At 31.5% G+C, this 14,940-nt stretch overlaps 1 protein-coding gene across 4 annotated transcripts in view; it reads left to right on the top strand.

Annotated features, from left to right (window-relative positions):
• Positions 1 to 14,940, top strand: part of LOC132714719 (phosphatidylinositol 3,4,5-trisphosphate 5-phosphatase 2-like) — a 79,215-nt gene that overhangs the window by 37,758 nt on the left and 26,517 nt on the right. For all 4 annotated transcript variants that reach the window (XM_060697636.1, XM_060697637.1, XM_060697638.1 and 1 more), the window contains 6 exons: positions 1,156 to 1,329; positions 6,743 to 6,806; positions 7,569 to 7,716; positions 8,692 to 8,848; positions 10,232 to 10,372; positions 11,013 to 11,106. In XM_060697636.1, the coding sequence (XP_060553619.1) occupies positions 1,196 to 1,329; positions 6,743 to 6,806; positions 7,569 to 7,716; positions 8,692 to 8,848; positions 10,232 to 10,372; positions 11,013 to 11,106 (738 nt within the window). In that variant the 5' untranslated portion in view covers positions 1,156 to 1,195. The remainder of the gene's footprint in view (positions 1 to 1,155; positions 1,330 to 6,742; positions 6,807 to 7,568; positions 7,717 to 8,691; positions 8,849 to 10,231; positions 10,373 to 11,012; positions 11,107 to 14,940) is intronic.

Below are 14,940 nucleotides of genomic sequence, written 5' to 3'. Positions count from 1 at the left end.
GTGGCTCAATAATTTTTCTTAGCATTTATAATTGTTTTTGCAGTAAATACATTAAATTTTGTTCAGATTATCTCTATTTGTTCATATATGATTCAATTTAGTCTTCTCTCCACCCACAAGAAAAAGGCAACACCAAAACAACCTCTTGCAATCAATTTTGTCAAAGACAATAATAATACAGGTTATCAGGAGATTGCAGGGATGCCAGAAAGCAAGCACTTGGTTAAAGGCACATTATGCCTCAGAAATCCTCATAGTTAAAGGCACATCATGACTCAGAAATCTATATTTATAAAATTCTTTAAACATATCAAACATATGTTGAATAATGTTTAAAAAATGAATTTAGAACATGTTACATGTTTTTAATACCAACAAAAGCAGCACTGAATTCACAGTAATGTGTTGTAAAGGTAGCAAAATGTAAACAAAGTAGTATTTTGACTTCTACACAAAATACTAATTCAGTATAATTATAGGATTATTGCCAAAAAAGCAAAAAACAGCAAAGGTAGTTCATCTATAAAAATTTATGGCAAATGAGTAATTTTTGGAAACTGTAACATGATACCAAAAATAAAAAGTTGTTGTTGGGCCTTTATATTGATTTATTTTCTGTATTTTGGCAATTAAGGAAATTTTTAGCAATTAATGGTTTTGTACCATTGGCAAAATATTTTCACTGGTGCTTGCTTTGTTTGCTACATGTAAATTACTTCAGAGAATCATGGAAATTCTATGTAATTTATTTTAAGCATCACACTGTTGATGAAATTATTTGATTAACTAGATTGATTAAAGGACTGAGGAAATAAGCAATGATTAGTTAATTAGTACAATAATGTAAGATGAGCTGTGCATATATGTAACCAAATAAAGCTCATGAAAATTGTATTAATTAGCAAAGCTTGATAGATAAGAGCTTCTGATAATAAAATGATTTATCTTCTATATGCATTATCATTAAACTGGAAGATTTAGGTCACCAGCTTATTGCCACTAGATCAATTCACATTGTTTGAAATATAAGCTCAATGTCTCCCTTAGTGAAAAGTCCGGAGTTACAGCCCTTGAATTATTTAAAGTCAGTTAGCATCAGTATTTTTTTTAGCTTGCCAATTCATTAGATTAAACATGTATATTTTATATTTTCAGGTACGCCAAGCGGCCGCGGCTACGTCAGGTTCACACAAGAATGTCAGGGGCATTCTTTCATAAAGGGATTTCCCGTTTCCAGGCTGAGCTTCTGCTCACAAATGCAAAGGATGATGGGAGTTTTCTTGTTCGTGACAGCGAATCTCTTCCTGGAGCCTACGTATTGTGTTTGATGTATGTATTATTAGGAAATGATATTTTGTAACCACAGTTAATCATGTTCAATTTTTATGATGTTCAAAATTCATGTGTGTAGTTCCACAAATGTGATCACAAGAAGAGTGCTGTAAACCAAGAACTGTGAATGAAATAACTTTATGCATACCATGATATACCATCCTTACACGACCATGATTCTAACAATAACTATTCATAGCTGGTTTTCACTTAGTTAATACATGTATAAGGTGTTTTGAAGCTGTTATGCATTACATATATAATGGTAAGCAATGCCCCTCAAAGAGTTTATAGCTTTCATACTGGCTATCCCACCTTTTACCCAGCAATATTGAATTATTATTATTATACTAGCAGAAAAAAAGGAACTGTGCATGGGTATGATATTCTATAGCTTGGAGGTATCACCAAAAAAATCACCAAAAGATTTTCAACAGGGTTTTATCTCAAACTATTTGATAAATATTGTTATAATAATTAACCATGATTTTATTTCATCTAAAAAAATGAATAATAACTAAAAGTAATATAGTCTGTTTTAGAAGAAAACTCTTGATTACAAAGGATTTTTGTCAATTAACTTTATTTGCATTTTAAATGTTTAAGAATTTTCTTTATACCAAAATAAATAACAAAACATTTAAATATAAGTTATTGATGAATTTCATATACAGATTATTTAGACTGGTTCTTTTTGTGATAATTATTTCAATAGACATGGATCATTATTTTTTTGTCGTATTTAAAAAAAGAACATTGATGTTTCCCAAGGACATGACTGCACAATCATGTTGGTGAGTTTAAATAATTGGCTTGTAGCATTGCCTAGTAGACTTCTACAATAATTAAATGAAGAAAGTGCTGTAGGCCAAACCATAATCACAGTGACCCAATGATCTATGTCTCACTGGCAGCATATAGTTAACCCTTTATGAACCTTTCCAGCAATTTGGATCAAAGAGGAGCGATCTTAAGCCATTATTACTCTCGTGTTCTTTTTCTGCAAATCATTTTTTGATAAAGATAATTTTATTTCAAGTTTTCTGGTAAATATTGGACATAATGCAGGTGTTTTTCTAATAAATTTTATAGTTCAGTGAATACAGGAGAGGGAACACTTATTACTGTCACAAAATACCAGAAAACCAAACTTGAAAACATTCATTTTCTTCCATGAACTGCCAATTTCCAGGTATCTGGTAATATTTAAAAAGTGCTTTTATCCCCTCTGGAATTTGATCAATTTGTAAAAGACTTATATGTTTGTGAGATACTTTACATAAAATGTTCAATAGTTTATTTTTCAATTTGATTGACCTTTAATTTTTTTGCCCTTTTCTTAAAGAAAAGTAAGTAAATAATACTCTCTGTAGTTTCTAATTGCCCACGGTTAAGATTTTCCCCAATGGCCATGTTATTTTCCTAAAATCTTCACACTTTAAATAGATAAACAGTTATATTCTTAATGAAAAAGGTTATGTTTTTGTGAAAAGAAACAGATATTTTTAATATACCATCTGTAAATAAGGCAAAGGGCAGTAAAGTGTTTAAATGTTTTATATGTCAGTAAATGTATTAATAATAGTTTCAATTGCAGTTTGTGTTGAGGCTAGTTATATAGGCCAGCAATGTTTGTTGCAAATGTATTTTGGCTCTTTACTGGTTGTGTACAAGAGCAATTTGGCTCTATGCTGGTTGTGTAGGACATGTGTGTTGCAAGAGCAGTTTGGCTCTATGCTGGTTGTGTAGGACATGTTTGTTACAAGAGCAATTTGGCTCTATGCTGGTTGTGTAGGACATGTTTGTTACAAGAGCAATTTGGCTCTATGCTGGTTGTGTAGGACATGTTTGTTACAAGAGCAATTTGGCTCTATGCTGGTTGTGTAGGACATGTTTGTTGCAAGAGCAGTTTGGCTCTATGCTGGTTGTGTAGGACATGTGTGTTGCAAGAGCAATTTGGCTCTATGCTGGTTTTGTAGGACATGTTTGTTGCAAATGTATTTTGGCTCTATGCTGGTTGTGTACAAGAGCAATTTGGCTCTATGCTGGTTTTGTAGGACATGATTGTTGCAAGTGCAGTTTGGCTCTATGCTGGTTTGTAGGACATATGTGTTGCAAGTGTAGTTTGACTCTATGCTGGTTGTGTAGGACATGTTTGTTACAAGAGCAATTTGGCTCTATGCTGGTTTTGTAGGACATGTTTGTTGCAAGTGCAGTTTGGCTCTATGCTGGTTTGTAGGACATGTTTGTTGCAAGAGTAATTTGGCTCTATGCTTGTTGTGTAGGACATGTTTGTTGCAAGAGCAGTTTGGCTCTTTACTGGTTGTGTAGGACATGTTGGTTGTAAGAGCAGTTTGGCACTATGCTTGTTGTGTAGGACATGTGTGTTGCAAGAGCAATTTGGCTCTATGCTGGTTGTGTAGGACATGTTTGTTGCAAATGCATTTTGGCTCTATGCTGGTTGTGTACAAGAGCAATTTGGCTCTATGCTGGTTTTGTAGGACATGATTGTTGCAAGTGCAGTTTGGCTCTATGCTGGTTTGTAGGACATATGTGTTGCAAGTGTAGTTTGACTCTATGCTGGTTGCGTAGGACATGTTTGTTACAAGAGCAATTTGGCTCTATGCTTGTTGTGTAGGACATGTTTGTTGCAAGAGCAGTTTGGCTCTATGCTGGTTTTGTAGGACATGTTTGTTGCAAGAGTAATTTGGCTCTATGCTGGTTTTGTAGGACATGTTTGTTGCAAGAGCAATTTGGCTCTATGCTGGTTTGTAGGACATGTTTGTTGAAATGACAATTCGGCACTATGCTTGTTTTGTAGTACATGTTTGTTGCAAGAGCAATTTGGCTCTATGCTGGTTTTGTAGGACATGTTTGTTGCAAGAGCAATTTGGCCCTATGCTGGTTGTGTAGGACATGTGTGTTGCAAGAGCAGTTTGGCTCTATGCTGGTTGTGTAGGACATGTTTGTTGCAAGTGTAGTTTGGCTCTATGCTGGTTTGTAGGACATGTTTGTTGCAAATGCAGTTTGGCTTTATGCTGGTTTTGTAGTACATGTTTGTTGCAAGAGCAATTTGGCACTATGCTGGTTTTGTAGGACATGTTTGTTGCAAGAGTAGTTTGACTGTATGCTGGAAGCTAGGGCAAGCCAATGCAATATGGCTTTATACAGGTAGTACATGTATAAAGGTCAGCCAAAAATGGTTTATACAAGGTAAAATCTGGCCTAACAGAATATACTAGGTAAAGTAAGGCCAAACAACATGTAGGTTAAATCAGGTCAAACAGTTAATTATACTTTGTAAAGTTTTTCAAAACAGTGAAATTAAGCCAAACAATACAACTGCATGTACATAAAATCAGGCCAAACATTTTATACTTGGTAAATTTTGCAAAACAGTTAATACTAGGTAAAATTAAGCTAAAAAAAAGTTTAAACTAGGTAAAACCAAACCAAACAGTTCATATTTGTTAAAATCTTGCAAAACCATTTATACTAGGAAAAAATAAGCCAAATAGTTTATACTAGGTAAAGTTAGGCCACGCAGATTATACTAGGTAACATTTTGCCACACCGTTTATACTTTGTTAAATCTTGTCACACAGTTCATTCTTTGCTGGTGAAATCAGGCCAAACAGCAAATGAGAACAGCATAACTTTATATGAAGAAACTTTTTTTACAATGATTGTGTACAAAAATAACTTTTTTATTAGTAACTGACTACATGATATATCAGATAAGCATTTAAAGATTTTTTTGTTGTTAGATTTTTTGCTGATTTATTTTTTTAAGAACTGTTAACAGCATGTAACCTGTCTTGTTTAAATGATAAACATGTCATAGATTTCTCAAGATTTGTGGTGAATGCAGGTAAACTTTTGTATCATTGGTATAACTTTTGTATCATTGGTATTTTCTTTTTAGTTAAAAGCCTAAAAGTTTAAAATTTGAATTTCTTACATAGATCGGCTGGGGCACTTAAAACAGAGAGATATACAAAAGATTATTAAGAAATATACATCCAGATAATTTATTTTTTGCTATTATAACTTAGCCTGATTTAAATCAGAAGTGTTTCAATGCTTTTCATTTTTGGGTCATTTTTCACAATCAGAATTATTCTAAAAAAAGGAGTGAACCAATGATCAGAAATTTTGCTCACAAGGTATTGATCTACACCTACATCAAATGGAACAAAACGATTATTTCCAGCCTCTTCATGTCAAAAAAACTTCAGTGGATTCACTTGGAGAAAATAGGAATGTTTCAAAGTTGTACAAGTTATTCATTGATGGTATACATTAATGTAAATTTCTCTTGTTACAGGTATGCCAGATGTTGGCAAACTTTTTCACTAATTGGTGTTTGATAGATCTGTTTGTTTTCTATAATTGTCTGCCCTTTGACAGATGCTCTTCATCAGGGAGGCAGATACTCCTCATGGAGAATATTTTCCACTTGAATTGAACCAATTATATTTCAATTTACAAATATGAAACAGATGAATTTAAATTTTCAAGGTTAAGCAAACAAGTTTTTTGTAGGTTCCTTGGTTATAGGAGTGTGAGAAGGTTTTTCATTCTCTTGGTTTTCTTTTTGTAAAAATTATTTGAAATTTTGGTTAGAAGCTAAAGTCTTAAGGAAGGATAATAGATTCTGCTTTGTTATTTTAATTCCTTTTATACCATGAAATATATCTTTTTATGTCTTTGTTACTTATTATTGTCTTTAGATTTGGAACTTTATTAATTGAATTGTAATAAGGAAGTTATGTTGAAGTAATAGACTATGTTATCCAAAACTAATAAGTAATACTAGTATAGGTTTTTCCTATCAAATCAAAAAGAAATGACTGTAGCACTCACAATAGAGTAATCAACAATTTACAGTTATTACACATATATACAATGTATTTACTAAGTTGTAACTGTAACCCATAAAACCCAAGGGTGGAGAGACAGACAAATTAACCATTAAGCCACTGCTCCCATTATATAGCTTTTAGATGATATAATAAACAAGGGAGGTAAATATTCCATATGCAAGTTTATCTTCTCAAGTCAGTTGTTTCCCCTTATATCAGTATGTGAAATAAACTAAACTAATGTTATGTAAGTAACTTAAATCTTTTCACTGGTCACTAATGTATCGCCTATCTCACCAGCATAGAGGCAGAACAGTTTGCAAATTAATAGTCTATCCAGTTTTAGAATATGATCTCAAAAGCCTGAAAGTAACAATGGTTACCTGGAAATTCAATGCCAGTCAAGTTTATTAAACAAATTTAGTATTGTAATGTTAAGGATGCCATTTTTAACTTGACTTTTTTTTTCGAAGATTTTAAGTTGTTGGTATAATTATATTACGGTATTATCAGTGATATAGTTGATATTTTTCTATTTATTTCAGACATCAGGCCAAGGTTCACCAGTACAGAATATTACCTGGACCAGATGGCAAGCTTCATGTACAGGTAAATCAGATGTTGTTGTTTTCCTTATAATGTCAAGCTTTTACTTAATGTATGGACTGCCATTTTATGATTGTTGAAGATAATTGTCAGAGCATTGTGATATCTGATTGAATTAAGATATAATATATCCAAAACAGTGATTTTATAGCTTAATAAAATCACTGTTTGGAGTATGGATGAGAGGAATTATATCATGAGGGCATAACCCCCGAGTGATATGACACACATCCGAAAGATAAACATATCTAATGGTTATGTCACATGTCTAAATATAGACGTCAACAGTGATTTAATTGCATAATAACACACACTTTCGTTCCTTCTATGTTCATAAGGGACAAATGGGGGTCGTCTACCATATACATGTATTTTGTTATGAACATGTGATTTGTTTAGATATTTTAAGTATGTGTACATGTACTTTAATGACATTGATATTGTCTTGTTTATGATAGGTCATAAGCTTAACTCAAGTGCGCATCTTTACCTAAAATAATGTGGGCTATGGTTTGACAGTACGAAAAAAAAAAAGTTTGTAAAATGGGTCAAACCGTTCATGCCAAATTAATTAGGCTAATTAAAGTTGAAAAGTGGGCGTCCACTTGTCAACAAAGACCACTGTGTCTTTTTACCTGTACTGGCCATTACTAACTAAAGAATAATATAATTATACATGTAGCCCCTATGACATGTAGTCAGAGACAGGAATTAATTTATGTACCGATGTTACCATGTTAACTAAAGAATATAATATAATTATAGTCAGAGACAGGAACCATACAGAGAGGGTACCAGGATCTGACAGAGCTGATAGCGGAGTACATAAAGAAGCAGGACCAGAATGGTTTAGCGTCTGCTTTGGTTCATCCGGTGCCACCAGAAAGGTCATCTGAGGACATGGATATATCCGGTATGTATCCCCTTCCCAACCCAACCAGGAAAATGGGGGACTTTCAAACATTTTAACAAGGCTATAGCTGTTTGGTGAACAGTTATATTGTAAACTTCTCTAAAATGCCCTGCCAGTGTGAGTAGGACATATTGGCAGGTATTTTGGTATCAGAACAGAACTGACACATTGACCTGTCAATATGTGGACAGACAGAAGGTAAAAACTAGGGCCGGGAATTTTATTCGAATATTCGAAACACTACCGAATATTCGAACATTGAAAAACGAATACGAATATTCGAAAAAAAAGAATGTCTAGAGATGGTAAGGTGCTACATATGACTACTGCACTATATTGAAGCCCCATGTAACTTTCTTAACTCTTATTAAGTCTTGTATTATCTTCTAGATTTGAAAACAGCTCTTTTTTCTGATTTTTTTGATAATTTAGAAAATGTTCTAAAAAGAAGATTATTATTGATAAACTAATAGTTAGTGTAAATTGTGTGGCATAAGCTGGCAGTTACATTTAGTTACTGTATAGTGGCTATAGCTTGTATTGTATAATGTGTTTAATTATGCAAAAAAGGCCATTGAGAAAAGATATGTTGAAATTAGCAGTAATGTAATCTGAATTATTTCAGATAGGTCTTTGCATATCAGATAGGTCTTTAAACTGTTAACACTGACCCTAGAAAACCCTTTGTGGCATTTTTTCACCATTATGAATGAAGTTGTAAAAAAGTGCAAAATTAAAATTTTGGTTTTTGTCATTTCTTTCTAAAAAATTAGTTGTATGAATTTTGAAACAAAAACAATTGACATACTGGCTGTCATCACAAACAGGAATATCTAGCTTGCAGGTAACTATTTAGCAGAAACTCAACAGGGCTTTATCATGGGTGTAAACAGTAACACCCCTCAAGTTAGATATTCTGGCCTGTATAATGGTAGAAGTTTCTTATGATTATGATATTTTTTTCTGTTTGTTCAGATGATGAAGATGATGATGATGATGACGATGATGAAGATTTTGAATGTCCACCACCGATGGTCAGTCCACCAGCAACACCAACAGAGAAGAAGAATGGTCATTCTGAGACAGCAGAAGTTGACCTTGCAAAAAACTTTGCCAAACTTGACCTACGCAAGTATGGAATTTTAGTCACATAATATTCCATTTAAAGAAATTTTATGAGAATATGACTTTTGTGTAACAATGTTAAACATTATTTAATTGCATCAATAAAGTATTTCTATATGGCAATGATTTAATCAATATTCTATCAACCAGCATCAATTTAAAAGGTTATTTATTTGTATCAAATAAGTGGTTGGCAGTTATTAAGTTTATTTTCTGCCAGCCCGCATCATTAATATCTTGCTAATGCTACCAGTATAGAGTTATACCAGCTGTCAAATCCCTTGCTGTTATTAACTGTTGTTTACTCTCTATAGTAATTTACAACAAACCCTCTAAAACTAATTATAAACATTTCTAAACTGAAAAATCAAACTTGTATATTATACAAATGTAGGGATAATGGTTGAAGATTGTACACAAACACAATTTGATTACAAATACCTAAACAAACATCCTTTAGCCATATCTCATGTGTTACAAGTACTGATTAGTTCCAGGAAGCTGAAATCATTGTAGATTATATCAGCTTAAAGTTTTCATCACAATAAAACAAAAATGAAATTGCTTGAACTAAAAATAAGTTAATCTTTCACTGGGTGTTACAATACTGCTGGTGTTATTAAGAAGTAGAAATTCTGTCTAAAAAGAGAGGTCACAAGTTTGAGTAGGTTATATCAAACACTTTTGTCATTAAGGGCCATAGTTGTGAAAGACTTTTCTTGGACTATAGTGCTCCTTTTTATAAGGCAAAGAAGGAAAGTTTAACTAGTGAAAAAAAAAGTCTTAAACTTTACATGTTTAAACTTAAAGAGAATCATGATTGAAGTAATTTGATGGAATTTGGGGTGTGGGGGAGGGGTGGGTTAATTTCCTCCTTTAGTAATTTATCATTCTTAAACTTCACATGATTAAACTTGAAGAGAATCTTGATTGAAATAAATTGATGAAATTTTGGAGGGGGGTGTTTGGGAGGTGGTCAACTTCCTCCTTTAGTAATTCATCTGCCCCATGACAATGTGTTTGATGCTCATTTTGGTAATTTGTAATGGCCTATAACTCAAAACTGTGGCAAGCAGCACTTCATTTGATTTCAACTTTGTATTTACATGTACATGATTAGTTCTTCCCTGTACTGGAGCAAAATTTGGTGATATTTTAAGCAACAGATTTATTCTAGAATATAGGACAAATGCTTAAGCTACATTATAGAAATGATAGATATTTTCTTTGACTTATCCCCTTTTTTGGATAAAAATTATAATACACAAATATCATGTAGTATAATTACTCATTGAAGTATAGCAAATACATTTTAGATAACATTGTTTTTAACTTTGAATAATGACTGAAAATGAAATATAACAAAAACTATTTATATTTATATTCACAGTCTTGATGTTGAGTTTACAACAGCTTTAAAGGAGTATGTGGATCAAGGTTACAAGAAAGATTCAGTATCAATGAATGTTGGAGATTCTGAACTTCATGAGTTCACTAATGTACTAGAAGTTGCTTCTAGTGGTCTGAAAAGGTATGTGTTTCTTTTTCTTTATTTTTATAAAGATTTGGTCAGGTTTAAAGTTACACAGCCACTTTAAAGGTCGTCTGACAATTTTGCTGCTTTTTCTGATGAAGGAAGACCTGAGAGCATTATTTCATGATAGGGATGGCTGGTTTGATAAAATCACCAATCTGGAGAGTCCTTTACCGACCTTACCAAGCCAGCTAAAATACTTGCTTACATTAGATAATTCATTGTCCATGTTGCAAATTAAAGCCCCAGTAATGAGGAACTCAGTATCTATTCTACCAACAAAACACTTGTAATGACTTAAACCTTTGAAGACTTGCCAGTCTGGCAAATTTATGCCAACAGGAAACTCTATGTCAAGTCTGTTCTCTGTAGAACCACTAGACTCTATGCAAATGGCATGGAAAAACAAACAAAAAACAGCAAAAAAAGGAAAACATACCAAAGTAAATATAAATGATAATGAAAATTAAAGGAATCGGACATTTAATGTATAACAAAGGTGATATAAATCAAAAACTTTCATTATTAGTTGTATTCTGTCATAAAATTTCTGTCTCTAATGCTCTCTTTCAGTCTTTCATAAGTTTTTCTTGTATATCGCTGTTGTAAATGTTTTTATGCTGTTTAATTTTACAAGGGAGCTTGACAGTTTTATGAAGAAAATGAGCGTACTAAATGAATTTTTGAAGTTTGATCGACAGAAGCATTCAACACTGGACTCAAAATACAAGGTAATGTTACCTTTGATACTTAACTAGGCATGTGCGTATTTTACATGAAAAAACAGCCTGGCATTGATACTCAGATATCTGGTATATTTTTATTTTGAACTAGTGAAACCAATTTTCTGTGTTGGTACAAAAAGCAGCATCATTTTTTCTTCACTGCCATATTTCATTACTAATTCCTGTTGGTGGTTGGTAACCTGGTTTTCATTGCAATGCCCTAAATTCATCCCTGCCCCATCTGTTTATGCCACAAAGTCTGTGGAGATTTTCTTTAAAAAGAAAACAACTGGTTATTTGTTAACATACGAGAAAGTTTAGTGTATCTGCCAAATTTCTTCAACTTTAAACACTTTGTTTATTAGATGATAAAGTATAATAAATGGATATGGTAATGGTAACAAATCATGGCCACTTATGGATATATATGTGCTTTGAGCTGATTGAAATAGGTAAAATGTTATGTATATACTGGTTTTAGAGATAACTAAATCACATATTTAAAATATAGAACCACCTAAACAAAATTCTGTTCAAAGACTTTAGGATTCACAAATTATTTATTAAAATGGAGACTGGAACTTTTTTAAGATCCTGAAAGAGGTATACAAAACATGGTCTTTTTACCCCTTAACAGTAGATGAAGTCAGCACTTAAATTTTTTAAGTAGAAAATTACTGGAAAATTGACCATGTTAAAACAATAATATTTATCAAGTGTCAGGGTTATCTATGTGTTGGAGTTATCTCGCCAACCAGTTTGACACCTTTAAAGGTCATAAAACGACCGTAACCTTAACATTATATGAAGTTATGCTGAATTGTTAGTGTAGAAGGAAGATCAGAATGTCTACAGACTTTGGGTGTTCAAGTTTTGAATAACATTTCCATCCTATGTAATGTGTAATTTATGCATGGAAGTCAGTAGGAACTTAAAAAATAAGAGGGATAAGCCCATTGGGTTAAAAAGGTTCATAAACTTGCTACACCTTCTTCCTGAAAAATTAAAGTTATGAAAACAATGTTTGTTTTTTTGATGCAGCTACATGTGGGTACTTTACAGTTTACTGTATTTTTAACCCAGTTGTCCTAGAAAATACTCCCTAACTTTGTAAAAGCACTAACCACTGTCTGACAAATAATTCATTAAAGTTTGTTTCAGGATTTTTATATTTTAATCCCCTGTCATATGTCAAAATATTGATTTTATTATCGTACCCATGTCAAATTCTCATCAATGGGTATCTACATGTATCTTTTATCACATATAATCTTCTTTTGATGTACATTGTGTAAATATGTGATAATAAGGAAACACATGCAGGTAGATTGTGTAGAAAGTGTTAAACTGTTTAACGTGTTATCAATAAATGATACATATCTTTATCCATCAATGGTTAGTGAGAAATGTCCTATTATCATGATATTGGGAAGTGACCCTTATAGCTACAAGACAGGCAAAAATAACACCATCATTGCTGTACATAATGACATGTTGTTAATAGTTGTTACTATCAGATAAAATTAATCAATAAAATTATTTAAACAATATACCTTTATGAAACTAATAGGGTTTTTATGTAATAATAGATGTGTAACTATTGTGTTAGATTATTATCAGTGTTTAATTGTTGATTTTAGTAGATAAAAGGAAAAGATAACATTATTATGTTTTATGGTATCTAATTTTTTTAGACACAATAAGGACATGAAAATGTAGTTTCTGTTGTTAACTCATGGAAAATATTTTGTGTAGATTAAGTTTGAATATTTTATTTAAAACAATCAATCATATTAGCTTGGTCAATAATTTTCTTCTCTTAGTGAAAACTAAAGGCAGGATGTAAAATTCACTGGTTTGACATGCTATAATTTTATAATAATGAAAGTTCAATATAAAACTTAACAAAAATATGTTCAGTGTATTTCTATATTAAATTATTTAAATAAACAGTTGAATAACAAAAGATCAATATTCTTTCATGTAAGGGAAAATATTATATGTTAGAAAAATATACTAATTTAGAAATAATTTCAATTTTAATTGCAGTTACTGTCATTTGTTTGTTGTCTTAGAAATGTAGTATTAATAATTCACTGTTGTTCCTAATAGGTGTTGAATAAGAAAAAACATATTGGAAATTTTATATTTTTATGAAGTTTTGAACCCAAGGAGAGACAAACTGTAAAGGAATTACAATATTAGGTTGATATTTTCTCATTTCTGATAAACGTATTTGTTATACACTTCATTTATAATCAATAAATCAATTTACATCATCATAGTGAAGTTACCCGGCAAGTTTAATGTATGAATGTTAAAACATTTAAAACCTCTTAGAAAATAAATTTTCCTGTACACACAGTGTGATAGCTGTGAAATATAATCAACAAAATGATATTCTCCGTTGCTAAAGTGATGTGCTTATATCTGCAATGTTTATAGATTTTACTTGCATAAACTATCAATACGAATAGATGTTTTGAAGAAACAATCATTGATAAAGTCTTGTGTCGCAGACATTAGTGAAACATATCTGATTTTCTGGATTATTGTGAAAATGCTATTTCTCGTGAATAAGGAAAGAAAGAAAAACGAAGTGGTGGAAGTGGTAAATTTAAAATATGAAAATTGATAATTTTTGAAAGTGATGAAGGAGTTGTATATAAATTGAAGGACATATGAGTTAGAGAGGAGACAAGGTGGTAGAGACGGAATAAATATAAAAATGAAGAAATTTTTACCTAAACAGGGGTCATATGATGTAAGGAAATTATGTTCACATAAATTTATTATTATATTTATTATTATTATTATATTTTATTATAATTAGTTATTATCATTATTATTCTTACTATTATTATTATTATTATTATAAAATAACATGCAATAGATAATACATATAATATAAAATGATAAAATACAGGAAAATATAGAGGTTATTTTCCTGGAATTAAGGGTAATGATTTCAACTGTGTGTGAATTGATCATATACTTGTAAATCTACGTACCAGGTACATGTTGATTTAATTTCATCCTTTATGCACAAATATATATATTTAGATTGTATCTATCATACAAATGTAAATTTCAAATTGTATCATATAGATTATTGTACAATGCTGATATAAAATTATCCACCATAAACTTGTCTATTTTAATTGATTCTGCCATGTACATGTTCATTTATTTGTGATTGCCATGTAAATGTTGATTTATTTGTGATCGCCATGTACATGTTGATTTATTTGTGATTGCCATTAACATGTTGATTTATTTGTGATTGCCATGTACATGTTCATTTATTTGTGATTGCCATTTACATGTTGATTTATTTGTGATTGCCATGTACATGTTGATTTATTTGTGATTGCCATGTACATGTTGATTTATTTGTGATTGCCATGTACATGTTGATTTATTTGTGATTGCCATGTACATGTTGCTTTATTTGTGATTGCCATGTACATGTTGCTTTATTTGTGATTGCCATGTACATGTTGATTTATTTGTGATTGCCATTTACATGTTGATTTATTTGTGATTGCCATGTACATGTTCATTTATTTGTGATTGCCATGTACATGTTGATTTATTTGTGATTGCCATGTACATGTTGATTTATTTGTGATTGCCATGTACATGTTGATTTATTTGTGATTGCCATGTACATGTTGATTTATTTGTGATTGCCATGTACATGATGATTTATTTCTGATTGATTGCCATGTACATGTTCATTTATTTGTGATTGCCATGTACATGTTGATTTAAATGTGTCTGCCATGTATATGTATATATGATTGACTCTACCATGAAGATGTGATAAAGTTGCAAACA

This window comes from Ruditapes philippinarum, unplaced genomic scaffold (assembly GCF_026571515.1).
Source record: "Ruditapes philippinarum isolate M1 unplaced genomic scaffold, ASM2657151v2 ctg5023_1_1_1_1, whole genome shotgun sequence".
NCBI classification, from domain to species: Eukaryota; Metazoa; Mollusca; class Bivalvia; order Venerida; family Veneridae; genus Ruditapes; species Ruditapes philippinarum.
This window is presented reverse-complemented; position numbering and strand designations above follow the sequence as displayed.